Below are 19571 nucleotides of genomic sequence, written 5' to 3' on the forward strand. Positions count from 1 at the left end.
ATTTTACTGATTCTGAATGAACTTGGAGTCTGAAATGTAAGAAGTGCCTTTCAGAGGAGTAACTCTTTTTAAGAGATGCTGTAACTTGTTCCCACTTGAAACTGTTGTTTTCTCTGGAGCTTAACTTGAAGAACAGCTGAAAGTGAAAGGAATAATTCTTTTTAAATAGTTCAGTACGGATGTCAAAGGTGTAGCTGATTCCCCCAGAGGGGAAGGGTGTGTGTGTTTGTGTTGAACAAAAGTTTGACTGAAGCAGAAATCTTTATATAATTATGTTTACAATATAATAATTGTCCAATGTCAATTGTATTTGAGCCCAGCTGGTGAGGAGTCGGTCAAACAGAGGAAGGGGAAGAGGAAGAACCTCTCCTTTAGCCGACTTGCCCGCAGGAAGCTGTCGTGTTGTTTGGTTGACAAATAGTCGTGCAAAGGTTTTAAACGTCTGAAAAATGCTTTTGTCAAATTTCCTGTTTTACAATATACCAATGCTTATTGAATAATATGACATTCACACATACAGTCAAAGGTGATTCCCCATGTTAGCAGATTCTTTTGCTGGTTTCTGAGATATACAGGAAGTAATGATACTATGAAAACAGATATGAAGTAGTAATGTTTATTATAACTCTTTATGCTCGTTAATAACAGGAGAGGTTGAACTCAACAGGCTTCTTCTCTACGACTTACGTTGTTTACATCAGTAAAGCACACACCGAGATTCCAAATAAACAAAACAGCAAAACTCATGCTCGTGGATTTAACAGCATATTGGTTGAAATGAGAAAAACAAAACACAGCTGAACACTTCAGATACTTCAGAAACATAAAGCATCCATCATCAGTTATGGTCGATGTCTTCTTTAACATGACTCAATTTAAAATGATGTAGAGATTTAAGACCTACAAGAATACAAACAGACAATACTGATTTTTAGAAATTAGTCAAACAGGTACAACGAAATATGTCTTCCATTCCTTATTGTATAAAGGTTTATCATTTCTGTCTCTCAGCCCCCCCCCCCCCATTTCATGTATTTTGATTTAATAAGACTTAAAAATATCCATCATTACATGCAACAATTTCATCAGTCCTTTCTCTCTCTTAAAAACTATTCGCCTGTAGTTTGTAATGATTCAGTGATTGTCCACATCTATTACTCGCAGACCAATTCACCTTTCAATGATAAAATCAGTAAAAGTAGCGAAAACAAGTATCAGGATTTTCAGCCGGCTGTAGTTGTGTTGGTTCACTCACAGGCCGAACATTTCATCCAGACTTTTAATAGCTTCTTCTTTAGAGTGTGCTTTCCACTGGCTGGGAATCTTTCCTCTGCCCTCGAATTTTAATTTATAGTGGTCTTCCAGTTGCTTCTGAAATCGACACACAAACCATGTCCAATATTTCAGCTGAGACGTATCAGCGGTAATTCTCCAGTTAGCATACCTTGGGCCGGCAGTTCGGTACTGTTTAAAGGGAATGAGCTTCTCTGAATCGTGATGAGGGTAAAAACTTCCATCACTTGCAACTTTTGTTGTGCAGAAGTCAACACTCAGCTCCACTGTGTTTTTGTAGTGCATACCACTGACTGCAGGAGATCGATGAAAAGGCACGTTATGGTCATCAGGACTGTGATCTTCCAGGGTGTTGGTACAAACAGCTGCACAGAATGGACACGTTACCCAGCAGCACTTACACAGCTGATCGATGAGGATTTGATCTGGCTTCATCCTGAATTCCTTCATCTTATCCAGTGAGAGGCTGCTTACTTCCTCCATGATGGAAACAAGACCTTTCTCTATCTCTTCTTTAAGAAAGTCAAAATTGTTTATGTCACTGAAGTTTTGACAACAGATGGTGTCAAATGTTAGCTCATCTTTTAGCAAACTGGAAACTTCCTCCACCCACATGTCTGTGTCTCCTCTCAGAGTTGTAACTTGCGCTGTTGCAGTAAATAAAGCTCGACTCACAAACTTACTGATTTCTTCAACATTTTTCTGGAGAATATTCTGTGCTTCTTTGTTTTTTGTGTCGATGTATTTCTTTACTTCCTCTTTTATGAAAGTCTCTGCTTGCTTCCTTGGGTCTCGGATGTAGGTGATGAAACCATCAAAGTCCTCTTTCTCTGCCAACGACTTCAACACATGTTTCTCCAAGTTCAGCCTGTTCCCATTGAATGCTGGGAAATTGCACTTCATCTCTCCAGCGAGATCAATGGCAGTCTTGTTACAGACAGCCTCAACAGTGGAAACCTTCAGTTTTTCACAGATCAGTTCTCCAAGCACAACAGCAGATGAGCTTCCTTTGCAGAAACTTCTGAAAACGTTGTAATATTGCATTTTCTTGGTTTCTAAATAAGTGAGTGCGTCGTTGTTCATTTTGAATTTCTTGTGGGACTCTGAAAGCCACCACTCTGCTCTCTGAAACACATACAGTAAGAGATCAACTGTGAACTCCTTCTTCAGAGCATATTTCCTCTTCGATTCAAACTCTGTCACTTTTTCTTTTACACCGTTGGCCACTTCAAGCAAGTAAGTTGGACTGTAGCCTCTTGCAGCTACAGGCTTGCTTTTGATTGCATCAAGGGACAGTTTTTCAACATCGTCAATGAGGGATCTGATCAGTTGCTGTTCTTCATGCTGAAAATAATAATGATGTTTCATTTCTGAAACCACTTCAGTGACTTTCTTTAGTTGACTTTTCTGTCTTGTGCTCCCCTCACAGAGCTCTTGCTGCTTGATGAAGGATACATAATGACTGTAATCGCCAACCTCTGATATGTGTTTGTAGCTGTCACTGCTTTTGGATTCATGTATAAGAGACAATTCAAAACCAAGCTCATGAAGGATAGTTGACTGACCATCTTTCAAGTTGATATCATCAATAGGTTTTGTCTCTGCAGTTACTTCACTAACCCAGCCACTCCAGACAGAGTCGAAGTGCTTTTTAAGTTCCTCTTCATCTTTTGCCTTGTCTTTTAACTGATGAGCGAGCTCTTTGCTCTTTTGTAGCAGCTTCTTCTCAAACTCTGTCTTTTTATCATCTAGCTTTTTACGAGCATTCTTCTGCTGGATAACTTCATCCAGTTTTCTTTTAACTCCTCTCACGTGTTCATCATGAAACTCCTTGATTTTGATCTCAAATCGGCCGCGCCACTGAACCAACATTTCTTTGTCTCTGTCGTCATCAAAGTACGTTGTCATACCTTTTTTGATTTCTCCATATGTTTTGCTCATTTCTTCAGAAAGATAACTGAGCTCGACCTTGTCAAGTTTTCCATTTTCAATTCTGGTATAAAGCTGGTTTTCAACGGTCAACATGTTGCTCCTCAGGGCCCAGGTCCAGTTCCCATACTGGACCTCAAGTTTTCTGTACACTGCAATTTCAAGTGTGTTTTTGAAACTGAAAACAAAGTTTTCGTTCAACAGGGCATTCCACAAGTCCTGAATTTTAGTTTTGAACTGTGAGAGAGTAATCCCAGCAGACTGTGAAGCTTTAGAGAGGATGATGCTCTTCAGCTCTTGGATGCTCTCACTATAACCTGGATTTGGAGGAGCCATAGGTGGACTTCCCTCCCATAGTTGGGCAAAGTATTTCACATCCTTCTGCGCATCAAATGCAATGACGTCATTGAAGCACTCTGCATCACACACCTCCTCTTTGGCTGCTAGTTTGGCCATCTGGTCAAGTTTTTCTTGCAGGCGTCTCTTTCCATCCATGTTTTTCTCTGCAGCTGCAATATCTGTAACATTCTGGTGAACAAACACACAACTTGGAGAAAGTTTAACTTTCTTCATCCTCATGAAAGCCTGAACAACAATCTGCAGAACATCTTGCATCTCAGCTGGATTCTCTCCAAAGATGTTGATCAATGTCGTGTTTCCCAGACCAACAACAAATGTTGCCAGTTCATTGTCGTGGTGAAGAGTGGCGTTACCTTCCAACTCAAGAGCACGCAGTCCTTCAGTGTCCACCACCAGAATGTAGTCAAACTGAAAGTCTGCCTTGATCTCCTCTGACACTTTAACCAGCTGCATGAAGGCACCCCTGGTGCACCTGCCAGCACTCACTGCAAACTGTAATCCAAACATGGCATTCAGCATTGTGGATTTTCCACTGCTTTGTACGCCTAAAATTGACAAAACAAAAACTCTCTTGTCGCCCAGTTTCTTGATGACTTCATCTAAAAGACTAGAGATCCATGTTAAAGGCACATGACCTGCATCACCATCCATCAGCTCCATTGGGTGTCCTGATATCATCAGCTCTGCAGCCAGCTCAGGGTATTTAGACCAGTCAGTCTGTCCCCTCTTTGTTCGTTCCTGCAGAGTTGCATGGGCTTCATAGATCTGTCCCATTTCTCTAAAGATGTGCTCCAAGCCAAAAGTTGCTGACTGTAGCTTTGTTGATATTTGATTGAGCTCAGTTTGTTTCTTTTTTAGCTGATCAGATTTGTCATGCTTCTTCTTCAAAGCCAAGACCTCAGACCACTTTTCATCATAGCTTTGGAGAATAAGAGAGAGACCATCTGTGGAGAGCGAATCTATTAAGATCTGAGTCCATTTCAGGAAAAATTCTTTGTCTGTTGATGGCAAAGATGAGAGGCTTTCAATGAACAACTTCATCAGCTCGCTACAGGAAGCAGTGCATTGAGCTTGTCGTATTTGTTTTAATTCCTGTTGCTTTTTACATTTCTCATTCTCAATGTGTCCTTTGAGGTGATACAGTTCTTTGTTTATTCTGCACCAATCGTGCCACAGTTGGCCTTGACAAGGGAGAAATGTATCTTTGATCTTTGAGACATCCATCCCCTGAAGCAAATTCACTATTTTCATAGCAGCAGATTTCCCTTTTTGGCAGACTTTGTCATCTTCATCCACTCTGATTCCAGAGACCTCAGCCATGGTTTCTAGCTGGAAGGATGCATGTGGTCCAGACAAAATGTTTGCAATGATTCCTATCAGTTCTTCAGAAACATCTGAGTGGCTTCTGTCTTTTAGACCCATTTTGTATTTTCCCTTTTTCATCTGAACTGCACCACAATCACTATCAACAATGAGACAAATGAGGGGCTTTTGAGACTTGTACAGGTCTGAGATAACTGCAGTACTTTTGTCATCTTTTTCCTGAGTTGATACAAGAACAATATTGACTGAAGATTTTTCCATCAGTATGTCACGCTGTTTTTCAATCGACAGAGCATCACCATGAAGATTACAGAAGGCAGTGCAATCAGTGAAGGCATCACTGGGTTTTCCAGCAGGGCAGTACCAGGCGATCTCTGCCACACCATCCATCAGATAGCGAGACTTGGTGCTACCTGGGCAGTTTCTGTGGAAGAAGGTGCTGTGACGGTCGTTGATCAAAGTGTTCATCAGCTGAGATTTAGACAGTGATGGTGAACCCAGGCGGAAAAATGACACCATGGGTGTCTCAGCTTTGCAGATGGGCATAGTCTTCATGGGGACAATGTCTGAATTATCTTTGATTTGAGTTATCTTCCATGTTTTTATTATTTGTCTGAATGTCCACAGAGGACAGTCAATTTCCATTGTGACTGGGTCAGGAACAAGCAAAGGTAAGGCGTACTGACATTGTGATAGCTTTGTAATCATGTTCTGCTTAAGGAAACTGTCTGAGCAGTGAAATACTGCCATTTGAACGTCCATAGGATGCACATGAGTCTGTTTTGGTTGATCAGAGTCTACACTGGTGCTGTAAAAAGCATCTAAAAAGTCATCGTCGTCTGTCTCAACAGTGTCAAACTCTGGAACAGGCTTTGACTGGCTCACCTCAGGACTGTCTTGTCTTACAGGAATATATCTGGCTCTGTGGTCTAACATCATCAACCTCTGAAGAAAAGTATGAGCTAGTTCTTTCTCAGATGTGTCATGGTCCTGTTTCACAGGTGGACCTATTCTAAGAAAATCTACTGGTGACAACTTGTCTTGATGTTTGTCTTGAAGGTGAAGTCTGCCAAGCAGCCTTTCAGTTTCTCTTTGATATTGTTTCTTCCTGTTGATCTCTTCAGACATCTTCACTGACTGCTGTAAATAAGTAAATAAACATGTACTGTATGTAAAAAAAAAGATAATGTCATACAAAGGGATATAAAGTAAATAGTCCTAAAGATCTTGTGAATGAAATTAGGAGTTTCTTACCTTATCCTTGTTTCCACTCATATCCATATCTAAGGTACCTGCAGTAGAATAATGAAGTGAATTATAGAAGGTTAAGAGCAATGTGCTATTGAACAAATATATTTTCCTTCTCATTAAAAATGTTCACTCAAAGTCATTTTGAATGTTATACACCTAATTATTTAGTTATTGTACTATTAAATTATTCATTAAAATGTTACCTTTCTTGTTGGCTGCAGATGGTACAGACTTGGTTTCAGATTCTCTGCCTGTTATGTTGTCGTCATTCCTCTCTGAGTGTTCAACATCACCAGGATCATTCACTGGATCATACTAAGAGAAGCAATTATTTAATTTAACATTTACTTCACCAGGTTAGAACCACTGAGATCAAGAACATGAAGATCAACAACATACAGCGGTGCTCCAATTCAGAGTACAACAATGCCAAAAATAAAAGCAAGGAAAAACAATATGCACAAACTAAATGAAAGCAGGTTTGTATTTCAATGAGAAGAAAATAAACTCTTGTGTTTTCAACTCATCCATGTGAGTCAAAATCTCTAAAAGTCTAAACTAAAAAGGCAAACAGCTTTAAAAAAGCTATGCTTCTGCATGACGATGACTACCGAGGACCAAAAGATCTCACCTTTACCTCTGATGTAGCTGCACTCTCCTCCAGCTCGTCTACTGCAGGGTAATGTAACAACAAGCAGATTGCGGGATCAAACAAAAGAAATTGTTCCTGATCAGTTAACCGTTCCAGTTTAATAAGATTTATTTGCAAAAATTATGTGTGTATTCAAAAAGTTAATTGTTCAGCAAGATGTATAGCCTCTACACCAAATAGATATAATGTGCGTTTTATCTTGATTCAAATTATTCAAATTACTTAATTTCCTAAAATAAAAGGAAATTAAGTGTTTCTCACGTTCTTTGGTCACTGTTGAAACAGTGGGAGATGTTGGACTTGCGTCCTTCACTGCATCACTCTCCCCCATGGACCGCTCACTCATATTACTGCTGCTTTCATTGTTGACTTCTTCAGCTTCATCAGCCGCTCCTGTTGAAGGGTCAAAGCCAACAAATATCAGAGATTAGTTGAATTAGTTAGTACCCTATTTTATTGACACTATATGAGTCTTGAAATATAATTTTACTATAAAAATGTATGTTACTGTACAATGATAATGTTTATTCAAATATTACCTTTCTCAGTGGTTGCAGATGGTATTACAGACTTGATTTCAGTTTCTCCTCCCACTGTTCTGCTGTCGTCATTCTTTTCTGAGTGTTCGACATCTCCAGGTTCATTCACTGGATGGCACTAAGAAAACAGGTGATTTCATTTAACCTTTAGTTCACTTGTTTAGAGCATTTGAGATTAAGAATGCTTTCAGTAGTAACTGGAAGAAAATAGCAACAAGATAAACATACAACACACAAGATCACTAACACACAGTGCTGCACCCATTCAGTAAAATCATACAAACAATAAAAGCAAGGTAAAACAATATGCTCAAAATCTTCAGCTGTGAAGAAGTGTTTATTCAGGTGTGAGACTTCAAATGTGATCTGAATGACCTCAGATAATAGTAGTTTTTAAAAACAAATGCTGTTCTATAATGATGATCACTAATGAAGGTGAACATTTTTTTACCTTTACCTTGATTTCATGTGCATTCTCCTCCAACTCCTCTACTGCAGGGCAACATAAGGAAAAGAAGATTGGAAAAGATCACAGTTAAAAAACAAACAAACACTGGCTTAGCTAACCAGCCTATGTTCATAGTATTTACTAGATTTCCGTGTTGAATTCCATTTTTTCTGCAGGTGATTTTACCAGGGTTGAAAAGGACACAATATCACCACAATATGACCTTTTACAGTTTTTCTCAGTTGCTTTGGTACAAACGTCAAATGAAAATCAGGATTATCAAAACTCTGTGCAAATCTCGAATCTCGAGGTCTTTTTCACACAAGCATTTTTGAAACCTTCCTATCTGGTTTCCGTCAGCATCACAGCACAGAGACTGCACTTCTTAAAGTCGCTAATGACCTTTTAATGACTAGTGATGCTGGCATGTGTTCCATTCTTGTATTGCTTGAGTACTGCTTTTGACACGATCGATCACAGCTTTTTATTAGACAGAATGAGGAAATTTGTGGGCATATCAGGTATTGAACTGAGTTGGTGCGCGCATAAGACTGACATGACACCTGGCATGAACATGAAGGAGTCTTTATTGTCATTAAATGTCATTCGGTCAATTATTTTAATGCAAAGTTGACATTGTTTGAGATGTCTTTGTTATGACAACTTGACATTAACCAAGAAAACATAACCTGTAATAAACATGCCATAGCAGGCCTAATTATCAAACTTAAATTAACAACAATTTAGCTTTATGTGTTAACATTACATTATACTGTCATATGTGCTTGGTTTTGACATTGGCTGTCATGAGACCATTATAATTGTGTCATGAATAATTCCCTGGACCTCAAGTAAAGTGGAACCATTTGGACTTGTCATAAAGATGTCAGTAATATTATAAGGCCAGTTTGACGACACAGTACAGTAACGTTACCAAGGTGATTTATGTTTCCTGATTGACAGATAGCTTTACTTGTTGCTAAAGTAATGTTAGCTAACCTAACCACAATGGTGGTGGTTCACTGTGAAGTACTTTGGGTATCAAGATAAAACGCTAATGTTATATAAATGTAATCCATTATTATTAATATAACCGCTAACTACTGCTAATTGTCAATGTAAGCTGCTGTTAGCTAGTTAGCTCGGTTAGACCTGTGCAGCCAGCCGTGCTATTAACTAGCTAACTCAGCCCTGGGATCCCAGGAGGCAAAGAAAACCACTTCAGTACTGTATTTCCTGTCAAACTGGCCACTGTCGGTCTCGGGGGTTTCCAGTATGTTTTAAAATTGATTTTAAGGTTCTTTTAATTACTTACAAGTCACTAAATGATCTGACTCCTCAGTACATCTCAGATCATCTATCTAAATAAAGATATAATAATAATAATAATAATAATAATAATAATTATTATTATTATTATTATTATTATCTAAATAAAGATATTATAATTATTATTATTATTATTATTATTATTATTATTATAACAATTAATGCATGTCTTTTGCTTTCATACAGAAGTCACCTGTCCCCTGTATAAGTACAGTATAAACACAGAGTGAGAGGTGGACACAGAGGAACAAGGTTGTACCATGCAGGAAGATGTTTGTGTGGATTGTAAAGGCAAATGTTTGATGAAATGGTGTGACCAGGCAGACAGTATTGTTTGGATGGCCAATATTAGTTATTTTCTGGACTTTCATTTTTCAATTTTTTTGTTTTACATTACTTTCAAGTGGTGGAAGAAGTACACCACTGTGTTGTACTAGTACTTAAGTAAAAGTACTAGTACAACACAGTAAAAGTACAGAAGTATTATCACCAAATTTTACTTTAAGTATCAAAAGTAAAAGTCCAGAAACAGAAAAATGCCCTCTGCGACTGACCTGTTATTATATATGACACCATTAGATTGTTAATGCTGATACATCAAACTACGACCGTTAAACAACATTAACCACGTGTTTATTGTTACCATGATGACGAAGGTCTGGTATGGCTGTTGCTGGCTGCTGGACATTCGTAGGATTATGCATGTGTAAGATATCCACGAACCGTTGTATGAGGATACGTTGAACTACAGTTAGGTACACAGTTAGAATCCAGTGGTTCCCAACCTAGGGGTCAACCCACTCCAAAGAGTCAAAAAATAATCTTGAGGGGTCGTGAGATGATTAATGGGGCACAAAAATATAAGAAACAAAGTTTTGCTACACAAACCTGTGTTTCTCTTTTCTCTAATCTTTGCTTTTTTATGAAATATTGGCTAATTTGACCTCTTTGGGCCTCGAACAGTTATTTAAAGGCAGAATGAGTAGGATTTTCCCAAAAAAACAATGTATAGAAAATAATCCCTCTCAATCATCACTTATGACCCACTAGAAGTGTATGGTGGTGTTTGTATCTGCAGAGACGCTGTCCTCTGCCTGTATTTTCTTTTTGGGGGATATTTTATTTGTACTTTAGAACGTATCCGCCATGAAACAATCAGAAAATAACATTTTATTTCTCTGATGCACTGCTTTGTTCTCGCAAACGCCGCTCCATCTCTTCATTCATTCTCTAGCTCTCGCTCTGAGCTGGGGAGGAGGGGCCAACTTTGAATTGTGTGTTTACAAACAGCAACCAACAAATCCTACTCATTCTGCCTTGAAATGAAACCATGTGAGGAGTTTAAAGATGAAAATCACACTTTAACATAAAACTTGAAATGTGAGACAAAGGGCCCCAACTAGACACTACGTTTTTGTAAGGGGTCACACGTCAAAACGTTTGGGATTAATCTCATAGTGATGTATTGTACTTTATAAGCTGATCATATGTTTCTTATGTAAAATCATAACCTGCAAAGTAACTAGGAATTATACCTGTCAAATAAACGTAGTACAGTAAAAAGTACAATATTTCCCTGTGAAATGGAGTGGCGTAGAAGTAAAGTAGCATAAAATGGAAATACTCAAGTAGAATACAACTACCTCAACATTTTACCTGAGTGCAGTATTTGAGTAAATACACTCAGTTACTTTCCACCATTGACTGCCTGATGGATAAAAAGTAAGTTTTCCAGGATCTGAGCCTACAATTAGCAATGACCTAATATCGGTTACAGCTGCTTTAAGTTCTGTCCACATTATCTATAAAACAGGTAGTGCAGGTGTAATCAGTGAAAGAAAACATTAAAATCTCACCTGTTTGATTTTGCTGAAACACTGAGGAATCGATCCTTTCTTCTTCGTGGGATTTGTTGTCCAGGTGTTCTTTCTGCTCTTTATTTCCATCACGCATCAGTCTACTGTAGCAGTGGGGATCATTTTCAGAGACCATGATGTCTACTTTTTCCAGCAGGGCTATTATCTCTTTTTCATCCATCATACTTCTTGTACATGTTTGGTATCGTTTTTCAACAAAACTGCTGTTGGCTTTCAGGTCTGTCAATGCACTTTCACATTTTTCATCTGACTCATGAGTCACAACTGTCATTAAATAAGCAAGTGATCCTTTCCCAAAAGCTTTTTCTAACCACTGCACTCCTGAACTGTAATGGCTGTTATGCAGACCATTTGGTAACAGTAAGAGAAAGGCATGAATTCCCTGATATAATGGGAATTTGTCAGTGTTTTCTACACCGAGCATGTTAATGACAGAGATGTGCCGGCCACACAAATCATACAGTTTGGATGAAATCATATTTACTTGCTCTTCATGGTCAAGTAAGATGTTTTTTGATCCAATCTCAATGGTCTTTGTGTCACCAATTAACACAAGCATGAGTTCAGGCATCACTGAAACAAAATAAAAGAATAACATCACGTAAGCAGTAATCAATGAAACATTCTCAAAGTTTTCAGAAATACAATGACAAAATAAAAGGTAATAAACTAACTCTAAAATATATAATAAACTAAAATATCACCTATTTCATTGGCTGCAGATGGTACAGACTTGATTTCAGACTCTCCTCCTGTGCTTTCATCATTCTCCTCTGAGTGTTGAGCTTTGACAGGTTCATTCACTGGATCACACTGAGAAAACAGGTGACTTTATTACTTCTCCGGGTTAGACCTATTGAAATTATGATGTGTTTTTAACTGGGAAGCTCGAAACCACAAAAACAGCATCAAGATAAATATAAAAGTTGAAGATCAACAACATACAGTGTTGCACTGATAATAACACATTACACAATAACATGTAAAATAAGAGCAAGGTAAAACAATACATGCTACCAAATGCGAGTCAGATTGTATTAAAGTGAAACAAAAATAAATACGTTAAAAAGGTTCTCAACTTGTTTTACCATAGACTTCCACTTCACAAATGAATATTTTGGGAAGGATTCTCAAAACTCTGATGCAACTTCAAAAAAAAGGATACTGTTAAAAAAGGGTTAGAGTTTGTGCAGCTATAAGATGACTAATGTAGGTGAAAAGATGTTTACCTTGGCTTTAGCTGCACTCTCCTCCATCTCATCTACTGCAGGGTCATGTAAAAAAAAGCAGAATACATAGGATCAGCATAAAAAACTATGTGGTTAGCTAACCATCCTCAGTTTATGAAATATTATTTTGAAAAATTTAGATGACCTTTGTCATTTGCTGTGTTGTCATGGTTGTCTACGGAGCCCCAAAAGGTCACGGCGAGAATTTGTTTGAGGACAGAGAAGAGACAGGCCAGAGACAGCGACAGAAAGTGTCCACGAAACTCTGTACTGTGTGTCTGTTGTAAAACCGAACTAACCTACCACAATAACACGACGTCTGTGCTTCAGCATCTCAGCAGAAAGCATCCAGTCCACAGAGCGACCCGACACAAGGTATTTGAAGGCTATTAAAGAATGTAGGCTACGTTAATTATGGCTATATGTAATGGCTAGTTACGTAAATCAGTGTGGTGGCTAGTTATGATGTCTCTAAGTTAACCACAGAAAATAAAATGCTGCGGTCAATTTGTGAAAGCCTGAGCTTCATTCATGTTATTATGATATTCACAGTTCCTGTCCACTCGTTTTTGTCTCCTACCAATGCCACAAAGAAGACAGTAAAGGCTTACGTTATGTCTGAGCTGTAGTTAGGTTTAAACTTGTAGTTCTGAAACTTAGTATATACACCTTTTTTAAAGAAAAAGGTGTTTGTTTTTGCATTTCAGAACATGTTTTCTTTTTAACCCAGAATGTAAGATGGCACTTGAATGCACTAAATGTGTTTAGTTCGGACACATTTTCATTGTATGCAATTTAAGAAAAATGAAACCAATTAGTTGTTCATTTTAAGAGATTCTTATTTTCTCTTTTGCATTTTACTATTGCTCTTTAATAAAGCAAAAGTATTTCTTACCCGATAACTCAATTAAACAAATAATCGGTAGAATACTCAGTTACTAAAATAATCGATAGCTGCAGCCCTAGTGTTACGGACAGAACAGGCTGGAGACACCAGGATGAGACTGTTATTTATTGAACACAACGTAAACTGGAATGGTGAAGAAGAGAATGCTACCGTCCTTTGACTGGTCGGAGAGGAGCTCTGGGGTTGAGGAGACACACACTGGAGAATGGAGACGCACGGGACCGGAGTCAGGAGCGACACCAATTGGAGTCTGGCGATGTACGGGACCGGGGTCGAGGCTCTGGAGACGAGGAGACATTTAGTTGAATCGAGGTAGAGTCCGTGGCATTGTAGAGGAAGGATGCGGTGATCTGTCCTTCTTACAAACGAGACCGGACACTGACTGAGGTGAGGGATGGTGTTTTATAGGGGAGTATAGTGATGATTAAGTGCAGGTGTGTGATAGGTGACAGGTGACTGAGATTAGTACTCGGGTGAGGGAGTGCGGTGTGTGTGTGGTGTTGTGGAGCCTGGCGTATCTGTGACATTAACCCCCCCCCTCATGGTCCGCTCCTGAGGACCGGGGTCCCCAACGTCGTGGCGGCCATCCTCTTCCTCGGGGGGCAGGTCAATCTGGATGGGCAGCGTGGAATTCCGTTTGAAGAGAGGGATCGAGGATGTCATGCCGGGGGACCCACGACCTCTCCTCAGGACCGTACCCCTCCCAGTCCACCAGGTATTCCAGGTTGCCACCACGGCGCCGGGAGTCCAAGATCTCACGGACCTCGTAGGCGGCTCCGTCCTCCAGGATCAGTGGTAAGGGGGATCTGTCGTGTCGCCAGGCTCTGTGGAGATGGGAACTGAAGGATGAAATAGTTTGAGTAGGGAGACGTGAAAGGTAGGGTGTATTCTATACTGTGCTGGCAATTGAAGCTTGTAAGTGACTGGATTAATTTGTTCTAGTATGGTAAAGGGACCAATGAATCTGGGACTTTCTGCAGGGCAGGTGCATCCTGATGTCGCGGGTGGACAGCCAGACCTTTTGACCGGGTAGATATTCTGGAGTGGTGGATCTCCTACGGTCGGCTGTCAACCTGCGCCTGCAGAGTGCTCTTCGTAGTTGACGGTGAGCTGTGTCCCAGACCCTCTCGCTCTCTCGGAACCAGTAGTCTACAGCGGGAACCTCCGAGGGCTCTCCAGACCATGGGAAGAGAGGGGGTTGGTAACCGAGTACGCACTGGAAGGGAGTGAATCCAGTAGTAGGTTGACGTAGAGAGTTCTGGGCGTACTCGGCCCAACCCAGGAACTGGTTCCAAGAGTTCTGGTGGCCATGGCAGAAGGTACGAGAAAGCACCCAATCTCCTGAATTTTCCTCTCCGTCTGGCCATTAGTTTGGGGATGGTAACCAGAGGAGTGGCTGACGGTCACACCTGGGCGTTGGAAGGGGACACAGTTTGCCTGTAGGAAGATGACGTGGAGATTTAGACATGGCACATTCTTGACAACCTTGTACGTACCTTCTCACATCCCTAGCCATATTGGGCCACCAGAAGTGTTCTCGTAGCAGCGAGAGGGTTTCATTGGCCCCGGGGTGACCAGTGCCCAGAGATGTGTGGGAGGTGTGGATGAGTAGGTTGCGCTGGGTTCTTGGAACATACTGATGATCAGGGGACAGCCCGGCGGAGCGTTGGTGGAGGCATTGGAAAAGGGAACAGTTGTCTCCAACCATTGAATAGGACTTACGATGATATGTTGGGGAAGAATGGGTTCAGGCTTGTCAGTGGTATTTTCGGGAGCGTGCAGACGGGATAATGCGTCTGCTTTGGAGTTCTTGGTGCCGGGGCGATATGAGATATTGAAATGGAATCTAGTGAAAAACAGGGTCCAGCACGCCTGGCGTGGATTGAGTCATTTGGCCTTCTTGAGATATTCTAAATTCTTGTGATCTGTCAATACAGTGAAGGGATGTTGTGCGCCCTCCAGCCAATGCCTCCATTCTTCCAGTGCCAACTTAACAGCCAGCAATTCACGGTCGCCAATGACGTAGTTTCTCTCCGCCGGGCTAAGCTTCCGGGAAAAGAAAGCACATGGGTGGAGTTTGGCCGGGGTTCCCTGCAGTTGTGATAGCACCGCTCCTACCCCAGTAGTAGAGGCGTCTACCTCTACAGTGAACGGTCTCTCTGGGTCTGGATGGGTTAGGAGCGGTGCACTGGTGAAGGTTCTTTTGAGGAGGTTGAAGGCTTCCTGTGCGGAGGGTGGCCAGGACAGAGACTTGGGCTGATTGTGGAGTAGGCTGGTCAGGGGATGTACAATCATGCTGTAGTTCTGGATAAAGCGACGGTAGAAATTAGCAAAACCCAGGAAACGTTGCAGTTCCTTGATGGTTGTGGGTGTTGGCCAGTTCCGGATGGCTTCCACTTTCCCCTCATCCATCTGGATGCCACTGCCACTGATGATGTAGCCGAGGAACTGCACTGAGGACTGATGGAATTCACATTTTTCGGCTTTGAGGAAAAGTTGATAGTCTCTCAGGCATTCCAGGACCTCCGCAACGTGTTGGCGATGTTCGGCCATGTTCGGGGAGTAAATCAGGATGTCATCTATATACACGATAACAAACTTGTGTAGGAACTCCTGGAGCACCTCATGAATGAAGTCCTGGAAGACGGAGGGGGCGTTGGCCAGACCATAGGACATTACTAGATACTCATAGTGACCGGTGGGTGTTACGAAGGCTGTCTTCCATTCATCCCCCTCACGTATCCGAATGAAATTGTACACGCTGTGGAGATCCAGCTTGGTGTAGACAGTGGCACCGCAAAGTTGTTCCAGCGCAGCAGGGACGAGGGGAAGTGGATACCAGAACTTGACTGTGATACGGTTGAGTCCTCTGTAGTCCACACAGGGCCTCAAGCCTCCGTCCTTTTTGGCCACGAAAAAAAAGCTGGAGGCTGCTGGTGAAGTGGAAGGTCTGATGTAACCCTGGGCTAGGGCCTCCTCGATGTACTCCCCCATGGCTTTCTGTTCGGGAATGGATAGTGGGTATATCTTTCCACGGGGCACTGGTTCTCCCGGTATGAGGTCTATTGCGCAGTCCCATGGCCGGTGTGGTGGTAACTGGGAGGCATTCTTAGGGCAGAATACATCCTGGTAGGCGGCGTAGCAGGGTGGAATGTCCACAGACTGTTTCTCTCTCAGGCTCTCAATGGAAGTTGTGCACACAGGGAGTCTCTTGAGACCAGAAGAAGATGGTATTGGCCGACGAGGGAAACAGCTGGGAAAACAAGAACTACCTCATCTCAACACATCACCAGTGGACCAAGACACGATGGGGTTGTGTTGTTCTAACCAGGGACGCCCCAAGATCACCTCCGCAGTCGAGCCCTCCAGAACCAGCAAGTACTGTTGCTCCTCATGCAGCAGACCAACTCGGATGGTGACAGGGCCAGCGGCTCTCTGGACACCGCTGCGGTTGATGGATTTACCTGTTACTGCGTGAATTTGGTAGCTGGTTGGTGTGAACGAGGTCTTGAGGCGGAGCTCGCGGCAGAGGGAGCCGGAGATGAAATTGCCAGCTGACCCGGAGTCGATAAGGGCTTGTACTGGGAGGGACAGGTTGGAGGTGACCAAGATTATTTCAGTTGCAAGCGGTTTACTACATGGAATACTGGGAAGGATGGCACTCACCATAGGACGTGGTGGTCTTACTGGGCAGGTAGCTCGATTAAGTCAGGAGGTCCCACAATACAAGCAAAACCCTGGGTCAGCCGTCTCTGCCGCTCCGCCGGGGGTAGTCTGCTGGAGTCTAGCTGCATAGGCTCCTGGTCTGGTTCTGGAGAGGGCGCCTCTCCGGCTGACGGATGGTAGGAGCATGGGGGCTCTGGTCCTGGTGTTCCGATAAACACGTCTGCATACGGGTGGCCACTCGAATGGCTAGTTGTATAAACCGCTCGAGGCCAATGGTATCCTCGTATGCAGCGAGATGCAATCTTACCCAGGGCTCCAATCCCTGACGGAAGGTGGTGATTAGGGATTGTTCATTCCAACCACTAGACGCCGCGAGGGTTCGGAACTCCAAGGTGTAGTCCTGGATGGAGCGCTGACCCTGTTTGAGCTGGTACAGTTTCTCGCCGGCAGAGGAGTCTCCGGCTGGCCTTCCGAACACCTCGCGGAAGTGGTCTAGGAAGCTACTCAGGGATTGGGTGACGGGTCCGTTTTGAGACCAGATGGATTCCGCCCACTGTAACGCTCGCCGCTGTAGCTGGGAGATTACAAAGGCTACCTTGGAGCGTTCAGTGGGGTACAGGGAAGATTGCATCTCCAGGATCAGAGAACATTGCAAGATTAAACCATTGCAGTCCTCCGCCGAGCCAGAGAAGGGCGCTGGTTTGGCCATGGGAATGAATGAATTGATGGCGTGACTGGAGCGGAAGCGGAAGTGGCGGTGGTGGATGTGGTTGATGGTAGAGCGATGAGGCCACAGCGCAGGATGTCCACCAACTCCTGGAACGGATCCGTGGCACTCATGCTGCAATCCTGTTGTGGGTCCGGTCTTCTGTTACGGACAGAACAGGCCAGAGACACCAAGATGAGACTGTTATTATTTATTGAACACAACGTAAACTGGAATGGTGAAGAAGAGAATGCTACCGTCCTTTGACTGGTTGGAGAGGAGCTCTGGGGTTGAGGAGACACACACTGGAGAATGGAGACGCACGGGACCGGAGTCAGGATCGGGAGCGACACCAACTGGAGTCTAGCGATGTACGGGACCGGGATCGGGGCTCTGGAGACGAGGAGACGTTTGAAGTTGAATCGAGGTAGAGTCCGTGGCGAGGTAGGATGCAGTGATCTGTCCTTCTTACAAACGAGACCGGACACTGACTGAGGTGAGGGATGGTGTTTTATAGGGGAGTATAGTGATGATTAAGTGCAGGTGTGTGATAGGTGACAGGTGACTGAGATTAGTACTCGGGTGAGGGAGTTGCGGTGTGTGTGTGGTGTTGTGGAGCCTGGCGTATCTGTGACACCTAGTAGCTTGTCTGCATGATATACAGTATTAAATATTATTGTCCTTTACCTGGAAACCATATTGGGTTTTTTGGCCAATCCTCACTGCTTCAAAGGACAGTTTGAAGGTTAAGACTTTTAAGATTAGGTTTTAAGATTAAGGTTAGAGTTAGGTTTAGGTTAGGTTAAGAGAAAGTCGGATTACATCCCAAGGATTAGGGCGAGGTTGGGGTCAAGTATATGGGTAGGGGTGCGGTTGGGATTAGGCACTGTAAAGGGATGTGGCCCAAGGGGGAGCCCCCCAGGTCACAGAGACCAACACTAGATGGAGAAACGTCCTCCACTTGGTTAATATAAATAGGTAAGAATAAAATTAGTATAGACAGACAAAAATGTGTGTGTGTGTGTGCAAGCACTCTTAAAAGGAGCAGATTTAGCGGCATCTAGCTGTGAAATTGCAGTTTGCAACCATTTGAATACCGCTCCATCACCCTCCCGTTCCAAGCGAGTTGGAGAAACTACCAGTGTTTTGCAAGTTCACACTTCACAAGAGCTAGCTCAAAGTTCAGTTCACACAGATTAAAATGAACTAGTTCACGTTCATAGTTTACAATTTTGAATTTTGAATCGTAGAAAAGGTTTCAGTCGTAGTCATGACGTAGGTCAGTTTCAGGTGAAACTAGGCAGAGTAATCAACAGATACTCAGGTAGACTCCTTCCTGAGGGCAGGGCTTATGTAACACAGAGTAGCTTACATTTCTCAGTTCTCGGTCCATTTTTCACAATTGCGAATGACTTCTGGATGGGAGCTGAAACATCTTGATTCCGAAAACAGTGTCCAGATGACTACGACTGAAACCTTTTCTACGATATAACACTTGTGGACGAATGAGGAACTACACCGTCTTATTTTGAATTTTGAACTAAATTTACAGTACCAAAAATGTATTTCTTCCATTGTTTTCCTTTACAATGCTGTGATTTTGACTTGGGTGGAGGAACTGGCTGTTGGCTCGTCTTACCCTTTAATGATTTCTTGCGATCAGCATTCACTCGCAGATATTTCCCAGACCGGTTGGATGCTTCAGCTCGATGTGTTGTTTCAAGAATCTGTGACCCATCAGATACAAACAAATCTGTGTTAAACAGTGGTTTATTTGTGTTGGAAACCAGAACAGACTGCAGCAAATAATCCGCTATTGTGAGAAGGTTATCACCTGCAATTACTTGCTCTGCCTCTTCTCCCTTTTGTGGTATGCTTTGTTTCCCCAGAGGGTGTCATATGTTGTACAAATTGTGACACTATCTGGGACCAATTTGATTTTGGCCTGTCCTAAATGAACTTGACAGTTCTCTGTGTTCTTGCCTGCGTTGTAAACAGTAGAGGGAGGGACCTCAATTTTATGCATTTTTGATCTGAAAAACCTTATTTTTATAGTGCAGCT

At 42.3% G+C, this 19571-nt stretch overlaps 1 protein-coding gene across 5 annotated transcripts in view; it reads right to left on the reverse strand.

Annotated features, from left to right (window-relative positions):
• Window positions 1–602: 602 nt before the first annotated feature.
• Window positions 603–19571, reverse strand: part of LOC122868591 (interferon-induced very large GTPase 1-like) — a 39588-nt gene continuing 20619 nt past the window's right edge. The window contains exons 1-12 of one of the 5 annotated variants that reach the window (XM_044180686.1): window positions 14860–15021; window positions 13288–13417; window positions 12231–12265; window positions 11706–11814; window positions 10981–11574; window positions 7799–7839; window positions 7348–7465; window positions 7070–7201; window positions 6788–6828; window positions 6360–6471; window positions 6160–6197; window positions 603–6045 (exon numbers count right to left, since the gene is read on the reverse strand). In XM_044180686.1, the coding sequence (XP_044036621.1) occupies window positions 1252–6045; window positions 6160–6197; window positions 6360–6471; window positions 6788–6828; window positions 7070–7201; window positions 7348–7465; window positions 7799–7839; window positions 10981–11574; window positions 11706–11814; window positions 12231–12257 (6006 nt within the window). In that variant the 5' untranslated portion in view covers window positions 12258–12265; window positions 13288–13417; window positions 14860–15021 and the 3' untranslated portion in view covers window positions 603–1251. Of the gene's footprint in view, window positions 6046–6159; window positions 6198–6359; window positions 6472–6787; window positions 6829–7069; window positions 7202–7347; window positions 7466–7798; window positions 7840–10980; window positions 11575–11705; window positions 11815–12230; window positions 12266–12375; window positions 12701–13287; window positions 13418–14859; window positions 15022–19148; window positions 19164–19571 lie in introns of those variants that run through there. The other 4 variants (XM_044180682.1, XM_044180683.1, XM_044180685.1 and 1 more) reach the window with 4 other exon arrangements.

The sequence above is a fragment of the Siniperca chuatsi genome, linkage group LG21 (assembly GCF_020085105.1).
Source record: "Siniperca chuatsi isolate FFG_IHB_CAS linkage group LG21, ASM2008510v1, whole genome shotgun sequence".
Lineage (NCBI taxonomy): Eukaryota > Metazoa > Chordata > Actinopteri > Centrarchiformes > Sinipercidae > Siniperca > Siniperca chuatsi.